Here is a 10254-nt window from a genome sequence, read left to right on the forward strand (position 1 = left end):
TCAGGGAAAGGGATCCCTTTTCTTTTATTTTTCCCTATTTGTAATCCAAAAGGAAAAATCTAATTTACTTGATAACTCAACCTCCTCATCACACACGTCACTATCTCATTGGTTGTTGGATACGAAATCGTCCAAAATGATTTGTACACTAGAACCCTTTATCTACAAATAAAGTGAACAAGGGACACAATAAATTGAAATGAGGGGCTTTTTTTGTGCCTCTTGAAGATAAATGGCATGGGACCCACTCTTATATGGAGAACACGTGACAAGTTGGGTGTACCAGGCTTGACATACGGGCTGGCAATGGATCGGTTCAGTTCGGATCAGTACCACTCCGATATTGATCCAATTTTTTTTAAACAATGTACCCGATCCGACCGAATGGATTAATGAATATGTTGATCCATTTCATTTCATCCTTGATCCGAACATGTCTTATTTTTAAATGATCAACGCTCAAAAGATTTAAAAAATATAATTTCCAACTAGAGGGAAAACAAAAAGACTAAAACGTTTTATCTATGTTTATTTATATGAAATTAAGAATAAAAAATTTATTAAAATATGTTCGGATCTAAGATTCCAATCCGGATCCAATTCGAAAAATCTGATTTTCATGTTTTTTGGATCGGATCAGTTCAGAGATTGGTATATTTTGGATCATTGCCAGCCCTAGGTCACATAGCAAAATTACAGCTCAAAATGGTCAATGGGCCACAATTTGGCATGGCCCAGCTTGCATGGACTTGTTTGGTTACAAGGCTCATTTAATTATCAAGCAGGACCATGCCCAAATCAATATATTTCAAAGTGGGACCTAGCCCGTAAATAAGCCTTATTAGTGGACCCGGATTTGGCCCAGAAGGATGGGCTAGGTTTGGGCTAGAACCCAATTGGGTTTGGTGTCAAGGAGGCTTGAGATTTGTATCACATTATTCATCTCTAGATTATTTTATCCCCCGTCAATGGAATGCCATGACACAGACACTCCAACATTCAAATTAGATACAATTTCATAATTAAATCAAACAAGAACTTCAAAAATTATCACCAAAGTTGTTCTCAACTTTTATTTTTATCTATTAATTTTAATTGAATTTCCATTAGATCCAAAAAATTTCCAATAAAGATGCAATGAATCAAATACACAAATTATATCTGTATTATAGATTTCTTTGGAATATATCCTTTCGGAAAGTTTCCGATACGGGGCAGTCTCCGCATGCTGGGCCGAAAACTTTATCGATTGGTATTACAGCTTCCTAGCATATTTAATGATATAGTGAGACTAGCATCTGAAGTCTACCAAGCTCTTTTAGGCCTAAAGTTCCTAATTCACCTAACATCAAAGAAAGAATGAAATTATCTTACATAGCAACTACACAAGGACTAATAAACAGTTTTGGAAATGATTTATGAAGGAAACCAACCTTGTTCTCAAGGCTTCTGTGCAGAAAACATGATGAAGGCTTGCTGTACTTTGCTTGAATAGTTTGTAAGACCACACGATAGGCACAAGTCTTCTATCTCCTCTTCAGTCAGATTGTTATAGCTGCTGTTTGTCAGCTGCACCGTCTGCCATCAAGTCACATAATAACCATGGTCAAACTAACCCCAAGGGGTTGGCCTAGTTGCAAGCCGAGCCTTGATAAGCTCCTCAGGAAGAGTAGGTCAAGTGTTCGACATCCCATGAAGCTATGAATTTCTTGGGGCCACCCTCCAAGGTGCGGTGAGTGTGACCACGGGATTAGTCACACCCGCAAGGGTGGGGATAGCCACGATAAATTAAAAGAAAAAAATTGTCACTAAATCAATGACAATTGAATGAATGTTTATGGCATCCAATCAGGTCAGTTTTTAGCATATGAGATCTTTTAGGGAGAATGGTGAGTTACCCCCTCCCACACCTCACATGCACCAAATGTGCAGGGCTCAATAAAAAAATTGCTAACTATGGTAAGCATTTCCCTGTCAAATGTGTAGGCCCAACTCCCCAATGCATGCAAGGGGGTTCCTGAATTGAAGAGATCTTGTGAGAGAGAAAAAAAAAATGTGTTAGGCCACTTCCCTTGATCACAATTTTAAAACATCTAGAAGTATGTGGCTCTCTTCACGATACTCCTAGTTTGATTTACTCTCGTTGTATTTTATTTCTTTGTTCATATTTTAATTCTTGAGATAGGGCACTTCAAGACCATGGCGTAGTGCATGGGCAGCCTAAGTTGATGAACTCACATTCAAAAGTATTGCACACATTGGGAAGACAGAGAGTTACTCCAAGAAACAAATTTTTATTTTTATGGATAAAGGCAATAATAAGTAGGAAATGAGAAAGAGAATTACCTGTCTGAAGGGTCTTAATATCCCTGAAGAGAATCGATTAGAATTAGAAAAGGCATTTGCTAAGAATGTGGTTCCTACAAAGACGCCACCGCTTCTCAAAATACGACTGATTTCAGCGACCTGTTTTACATCAAACAGAATGGATTGAAGGAACAATTTGAGTTTATTATCATTTCAGGTTGAAGTAAATTTATTACCAGAAAAGGGGGTCCTCAGTCAGGAACTATTATGTGTGGGCATGGATGCAACAGAAGTATACTCGTGGGATACAATATGTTATTCATAAATCTTCCACGGAGAAATCGAAGAATGAAACAATACTTAACTGCATTGGAAGGAGATGGCCAACAATGCAAGGCTGCACCAGCATGAACAGCGTCAACTGAACCTGATGGAAAGGGGAGCCTCGAAACATCAGCCCTTACAAGAGCAAGATTTCTGCAAATTCCCGAAAAAAAATCACACATTGGTTAAAACTCTATTTTCATCTATTGAACCTAAGATAGAAAACTTACTCATTCAAAATAGTATCGTCTTTTTTAATGAAATCGTAACACTGGCGAAGCATATTCTCAGAAAAATCCAAAGCAATAACTCCAGAGTAGATCCCAGATTTTGCAAATTTTCTTGAAAACAAGCCGCTACCACAGCTGACATCTATAAGCAGTCCACCTTCTGCAGGTTTGAAGTACTCTTGAGCCATTTTAAACTGCACAAATGTTTGAACATAATTTCCGATATATAACAAGTTCTCCAATTTGTATAGCAACACTTGATAAGAAATTAAAGCTTCCAAGGAAATTTATTCCCATAAATAGTTCAACTTTTTTAAATAAATAATTAAAATATAATGAAATATAAAAGATAAGGTTGATAAATCTTTAAGTAAAGAGACCATGTCACATCAAAAAGGGGAAGACCACCTCTTCGTCAGGACCAGGAAAGCCACTCAGGTTAAAATTTTGACGCCACCCTCTTTCATACAAGAATGAAACAAGCGGGCTCCTAAAATACATGAGAGGGAAGAAAAAACCAACTATAATGTGAGAATTTATTTACATCATTACATGAACTAAATGTGAAATAAAATTTAAACTTCAAAAGGAACGAACTACCATCAATTTATTGTAAACCAAAATTGTTAACTATCAATGAGTTTGAGACAATCAGTCCTAAGCTCTCGTGAGTCACAATTACTTGCATTGAAAGAAATTGTAAATATTCATATAATTCACTGATAAATGGTATAAGCCATGTAACATTGACATTTATCTTTTTGGGGTTTTTTTTGCAGTATTGAAGGTAGCAACATGGCACACTGTTCTTTTTTTTCTTCAAATTCAACAAAATCTTTATTTCTAATCATAGTCATTGGATATTAAGATATCTCCAAATGATCCTTCTCTCCAATGTTTAAAAGGGATTAGACGGAACTACGTTTCTTCCTGCCAAAGTACCAACCATAACGGTTAAAATTCCCTATAGTGATCTTGCTGTACTTACACTACATGGTTGTTTATTCATTATTGTAGTCTAATGAGCTATGAGTTATGACCCATTTTAAAATTTCCAAAACATGTAATACCTATTTCCTGTCTTTCTATGATTCCTATATTTCTAATATTTCCAAAAATTATAATTCCATTTCTCAGCTAATCAAAATAAACATCAAAATAAAAGTTAAAAACTTGACTTTGACTATAAGAAGACAATTAAACCTAGAGATAAGAAATAACAAGATACAACTGAAATATTCAAATTTTGTACATGCTAATTTATGAATACGAACAAAAAATTTCTCACACCTGAATAGCTCAGTCCTATTTGGTTTGAATTCGGTGTACTCCTTTGTTCCAGAAGTAACAGTAAGATCCAGAAAGAAGTCTTTGCTGGAGTATGGCTTATTGCATTTCTCACATTTGAAGCCAGACCTGTATATTGCTGGCCTGTAGTCGACCCAATTTCTAGATTAAACCCATACAAGATCAAATGTGCCTGAATGAAATAGTCAAAGATCTACATATTTCACTATGTGTACTAACTTACACGTTTAAGCCTGGAGGGCCTTTCCTCACTAGTGGTTCATAACAAATTGGGCATGCAAATATGTCAGATTCTGCGGTAATACTGTATTGAGTACTTGAATCCTGAAAATGCAAAGTTTTGTTCATCCCAATATAAAATTATAAATAACATAAAATGCATAATTAATTTTATACAGAAACCGCAAAAATCAGTCCAAACTGCTATTCAACTCCATCATCAGTAATTTAGCACTATAATGGATAATTTGGTATACCTATTAAGTGTACATATAAATGCAGAAAACTTCTATGCTAAGTATTGTTTCCGCTCCCTCTCTCACTTCCTAAGCTCGCTCTCACTTCCTAAAATAATTTGATTAAAACTGGTTTGCAAGATATGCTTCCCCGTTCCTGACCAGAGTTCCCTCCCCAACCTACACCCACTTCATGAAACTAACTACATAAATAAATGAAATGTTCATAGATTCCATGTAGAAACTCGCTGTCCAAAGCATGTCGACACATGTCTGAGGCTTTGAGCACCATTATTATGCATGTATGCATGTATGCATGGATATACGTGTCTATGTTATGTTATGTTATGTATGTATGCATGCATTTCTCATAGATCACATAGGTATATAAATGGCATGGCATGACTAGAATATTAGATACTTGTATGTATGTATATATGCATGGATATATGTGTCTATGTTATGTGTGTGTTGTATGAGTATATGTATGTATGTTAAGGAACCACAGATTACACGTTTTTCCAAAATTTTGGCATCAATTCTATCAAAAAAACCCCACCTGGTTTTGAATAAATGACGATTACTAAGTTTTTTTTATTTTTATTTTTTTTACGATAACTAATAAAAATAAAAAAGAGCTACTATTGGCACCCCGACTTTTACTTATTACACCCTAATTAAAAATAAATTGGGATTTTTTCCAAAACGTGCGTGACTTATGTCCAAATTCCAATTCCGGTACACTGTTCATTTTAATTCCCAAAACATACATTTTGAGTGAATTTGTCACTTTTATAATCACTGAATTTGCTGGTATATCTACGATTTCGTAGATATTAAAAGTGACGAACTTACGAGTTCGTAGGTTATAAAAATGACAAATGCATGTTTGGGATTTAAAATGAACAATGTACCGAACTCGGAATTTCGTCATATTCAATGCACAAAATGAAGATTTAACCAAATAAATAAGTGAATGGTTGAGAATAAGTAAAAGTTGGGGTGCCAATAAAAGCTCTCTTTTTTTGGTTAGATATCTAATTTTTAGGTTTAGGATTTTATAGAAGTCTAATACTAATTGTAAACAACTACTGAAATTGTTTGAATAAGTGTTATAATTGTAGAGGGTCAAATCTGCAAGACCCAGGATGGTGACACATATCCTATAGGGATACACGTGGTTCCAGGTTTAAAGCTCAAGTATAAGGTCAGGGTATAAGGCATAAGGTCGGGATAAGCCAAACTCATAGGTCGGGTACCATAAGGCATAAGGCATAAGGTCAGGTTGAGCCAAGCTCATAGGTCGGGTACCAAAAGGCATAAGGTCGAGGAAATCTTCTCTCGAACGGTGTGCCTTGGTAGATCGCGCAAAATTCCTAAATTAACGGGATTTAAACGTGATTTTGGAAGGATTTCATTGTTAGAAGGTTACCAAATAAAAAATGGCTAAAAAAATATGAACTTCTAATGTAGGAAGGTTGCTTATGGAGGATAAGATGGAATAGGAAACGTCTAAAAGGGATTCTATCCTATTCTCTATAAAATGACAACCACATGCTAATGAGAGGTATGAGATTCTTGTCCTAAACCCTCTATATTCTTATTCTAAGGTCTAACTTTGGCATCGGAAGCTCTTTTGAACAGGTAGAAGGGGGGGCTCCAAAGAATTGAAAATCTACCCACAAGGTGCTTGCAAATCTCGAGGTAATCACAAAAAATATCTCTACACCTCTCATTAGCATGTGGTTGCCCTTTTATAAATAATATGATAGAATCCCCTTTTAAACATTACCTATTCGATCTTATCCTCTTTAAGCAACCTTCCTACATTAGAAATTTATCATTTTTGAGATATTTCTTATTTGGTAACCTTCTACCGACAAAATCCTTCCAAAATCACGTTTAAATCCCGTCAAATTAGGGATTTTGCGTAATCTACCAACACACCCAATTCGAGAGAAGATTCCCCCAACCTTATGCCTTCTGGTACCCGACTTATAAGCTTGGCTCAACCCCCTATAGGACATGTGTCACCATTATGAGTCTTGCAGATTTGACCCTCAACAAGAAGTATGAGATTTTTGCTCTTAAACCCTCTATATTCTTATTCTGAGGTCTAACTTTGGCATTGGAGGCTCTTTTGAACAGGTAGAAGGGGGAGCTCCAAGGAATTGAAAGTCTACCCACAAGGTGCTTGCAGATCTCAAGGTAATCACAAAAAATACCTCTACACCTCTCATTAACATGTGGTTGCCCTTTTATAGAGAATGGGATAGAATCCCCTTTTAGATGTTTCATATTCTATCTTATCCTCAAAGCAACCTTCTTATATTAGAAGTTTATCCTTTTTGAGACATTTCTTATTTGGTAACCTTCTACCGATGAAATCCTTCCAAAATCACGTTCAAATCCCGTCAAATCAAGGATTTTGTGTGATCTACCAAGGCACCCCGTTTGAGAGAAGATTCCCCCAATTTTATGCCTTCTGGTACGCAACTTATGAGCTTGGCTCAACCCGACCTTATGCCTTATGGTACTTGACTTATGAGCTTGGCTCAACCAGACCTTATGCCTTATACCCAACCTATGCCTTACACCTTAAACTTGGAATCATGTGCATCCTTATAGGACATGTGTCACCATCCTAGGCCTTGCAGATTTGACTCTCCACAAGAGGTATGAGATTCTTGCTCCTAAACCCTCTATATTCTTAATCTGTGGTCTAACTTTGGCATCAGAGACTCTGTGGAACAAGTAGAAGGGGGGGCTCCAAGGAATTGAAGGTCTACCCACAAGGTGCTTGCAGATCTCGAGGTAATCACAAAAAATATCTCTAACAATGTTGAGATTTATAATTTGGGCCGAACCCATGTAATGTTTGAAGAGTGTGTTTTAATCTTTAATTAGGGTGTGATAAATAAATTAATAAATTAGGGTGTAATAAGCAAAAGTTGGGGTGCCAATAAAAGCTCTCTGATGAAAACACCCGCCACCAACTAAATTCTAAAATTGTAAACCCTAATTTATTTATCTTTCATCAATTAATTAATTTAGAATAAACTACAAGTAATTAAAAATTCCTTGAATTAGAATCCAATAACATCAACTAAAAGAACAATCGAACAACACAATATATCAAAGAAAATAAAATCAAAGTAACAAAATAATAGAATTTCTTGAAGGATGAGAAAGAGAGAGAAAGAAATACAGGTTCTAAAGCGACTGCTGAACTCGCTTGGATTCTAGAGGAAGTCCGAAGGGTGAGAACCGATGGAAGACGGGGACAAGAACGTGAATTGTAACAAGAGTAGGGGTATTTTGGGAAGGAATTATGATGGAGTGGACGAAACGATGCTAAGGTCATTGTGGATCTTCGATTTCTCTCTCTCTTTGCTTCTTCTTTCGCTCTCTCACTCTCTACTACGTCACTGTAAGTTCAGTAAGATACCTTTCAAAAAAAAATAAAATTAAGTTCAGTAAGATCCTCGAGATTTGGACTATAGTTGTTGGTTTATATGTTGGTTACGTGGAAATACCAACACAAAGCAAAACGTTATTGGATGTATCTAAGTCCACGTGGCATATAATAGAGCCCCCGATTTGTGTGAATCTTTTTGTCTTTGGCCCTATTCTTGCAAGTACAGATGACAATGGATCGGATCAGACCCGAATCCAATTCATTCAGATCGGTTTTGGATCAACCCCATTGAATAATCTGTTATACATAAATTACCTTTTTTTTTTTTTTTTTCAAATCGAATTTTATTCAATTGTTATTAGATTCGATTTGGATCCGATTAAAATAGGGTCATGATTTCATGTGAAATGGCTTTTTCCACAGTGGTATGGGGTCGTTGAAGTTAGACTAATAATAAATTGATTAGCTAAAATATATGTGGTCTAGATGTAGTTGAACGAGGCAAGTGCACATAACCATAGAACTTTTTCCTTATATACCCTGAACAAAAAGATTTACGGTTCTGTGCACTTGTCACGTCAACTGCATACAGATCAGGTACGCTTTTTCAAGTTAGATTATCATGACTCTAGAACTTAAATGCCTCGAATTGACTAAACTCACTATGGAGTGGTCTTTTACCCATTGATGCATAAAATTTGGGCATCAATACAAGATTGCGACCTAGAAACATGATTTGATTCTCTAGTCAAAGCATAACTGGTATGCCATGTGTGATTATGAATTAATAGAAGCGTGTGGGATCACGAGGGCATGCCCAACCATAACAACGATGGCAGTGCTACGTATAAACCACCAAGCCTATCACCTGATGATAAGACGTGCACATATCATGAACAATTGATAGACAAGCTGGCACTCGTGTCAATCAACATGAGTCACATAGTACGTATAAAAGCAACCCTAAGAAATGACATCAAACAAGTATGATGTGATAAGATGAAATGATATGACCATGTTAAGAAATGGTACAATAAAAAAGAGAGGGTAAAAATATATAAATAAGGTATGCAAGAGAAAAATGTATGCAATCTAGGGTTGCAACCTAGGCAGGTTGGCCTGAACTCAATCTGATTGATGTGTGAGCCTGGGTCATATATCTCAACCCAACCTCAATTTGAGTTCGGATTCAAGATTCGAGCAATCCGAACTCGATGCTATATATATTAATTATAGATTTTTTTTTATTCCATTTTATTATTATGGCTTTCTGGAAAATTGGATATTATTAATGTGGGCATTGGTTTAATATGGTTTGTCTAAATATTCTCTCAATGATAGATTTGATGGTCATATATGATTTTATTTACTAGTGATTTTGTTTTTGATATTGTATTTCTTTTTTAAAATATAAAATTTATTTGCTATTCAAAATGAAATTAAGGTTATTCAACGAACCCAACCCACCCAAACCAACAAAATTGCCCAAAATTACATAACTTGGCCTAACCCAAACTCAACTAAATTTTAGAAGATCAAACACGGGTTGGTGAGATTAGGCTCGATGGACGGGTTGAGAGTTTTGCTACTTGGGTTGAACCTAAGTTTACCCTCCAACCTGCCCAGGTTGAAATTCTAGTGCAATCTTTGATGAAAAGATTAAAAAAAAAAAAAAAAAACTATCGGATTAATGATTGATCTGATTGTCAGAGTAATTGCATATGAGGGGCCGCTAAGATTCATAAAGGAAGAGCGAGAGAAGAAGGATTGATTTTTCCAACAACTTGTGGAACCCACATCTAGAGGTGGGGTTGGTGGAGGCAAGTGCCCCGTAGAACTTTGAGACACCCCTATATTTTCAACTAATTACATGCCTCATTTACCTCCCCCCCCCGGACTGGGCTTTCTCATATACTAATTGGGCTCCGCTCCTCTACATCAATTGGCACAATGCATTTTCTATATTGCAAAAATTACTTTGAGCATTTTTCAGATCCAAGGTTTAGAAATCAATAATAAGTCCAACAAGAATTGGGTCCATATCATGGAACCAATGGGCTTAAAATTCGTGTCTTGTGGTTGTATTTGGAAATGGGTTTTGAAAATAATTGATTCTAGGGTCCATGAATCGTTTTACAATTGTGAATAGTCTTTAGGTTCAGACCAAAACCACCACATCAAAAGTTTTTGAAGACCTAATCCCTGATGGGCT

The 10254-nt window shown here is 36.1% G+C and overlaps 1 protein-coding gene across 3 annotated transcripts; it reads right to left on the reverse strand.

Annotated features, from left to right (window-relative positions):
- Positions 1-1047: 1047 nt before the first annotated feature.
- LOC147392659 (putative methyltransferase At2g41040, chloroplastic) lies at positions 1048-8078 on the reverse strand. 3 transcript variants are annotated; one of them, XM_086456672.1, is made up of 9 exons: positions 7833-8078; positions 4393-4493; positions 4152-4292; positions 3270-3351; positions 2862-3055; positions 2673-2784; positions 2347-2466; positions 1434-1578; positions 1048-1265 (listed from the first exon to the last, which is right to left on the reverse strand). In XM_086456672.1, exons 1-8 carry the CDS (start codon positions 7986-7988, stop codon positions 1441-1443), a joined length of 1044 nt encoding a protein of 347 aa, XP_086312798.1. In that variant the 5' UTR covers positions 7989-8078; the 3' UTR covers positions 1048-1265; positions 1434-1440. The 3 variants fall into 3 exon arrangements, with proteins under 3 accessions (XP_086312798.1, XP_086312797.1, XP_086312796.1); XM_086456671.1 differs by having other exon boundaries at positions 1048-1333; XM_086456670.1 differs by having other exon boundaries at positions 1048-1342; positions 7833-8077.
- Positions 8079-10254: the final 2176 nt, after the last annotated feature.

The sequence above is a fragment of the Akebia trifoliata genome, chromosome 10, assembly GCF_017979445.1.
Source record: "Akebia trifoliata isolate Shusen 1 chromosome 10, ASM1797944v1, whole genome shotgun sequence".
In the NCBI taxonomy this organism is placed as follows: Eukaryota; Viridiplantae; Streptophyta; class Magnoliopsida; order Ranunculales; family Lardizabalaceae; genus Akebia; species Akebia trifoliata.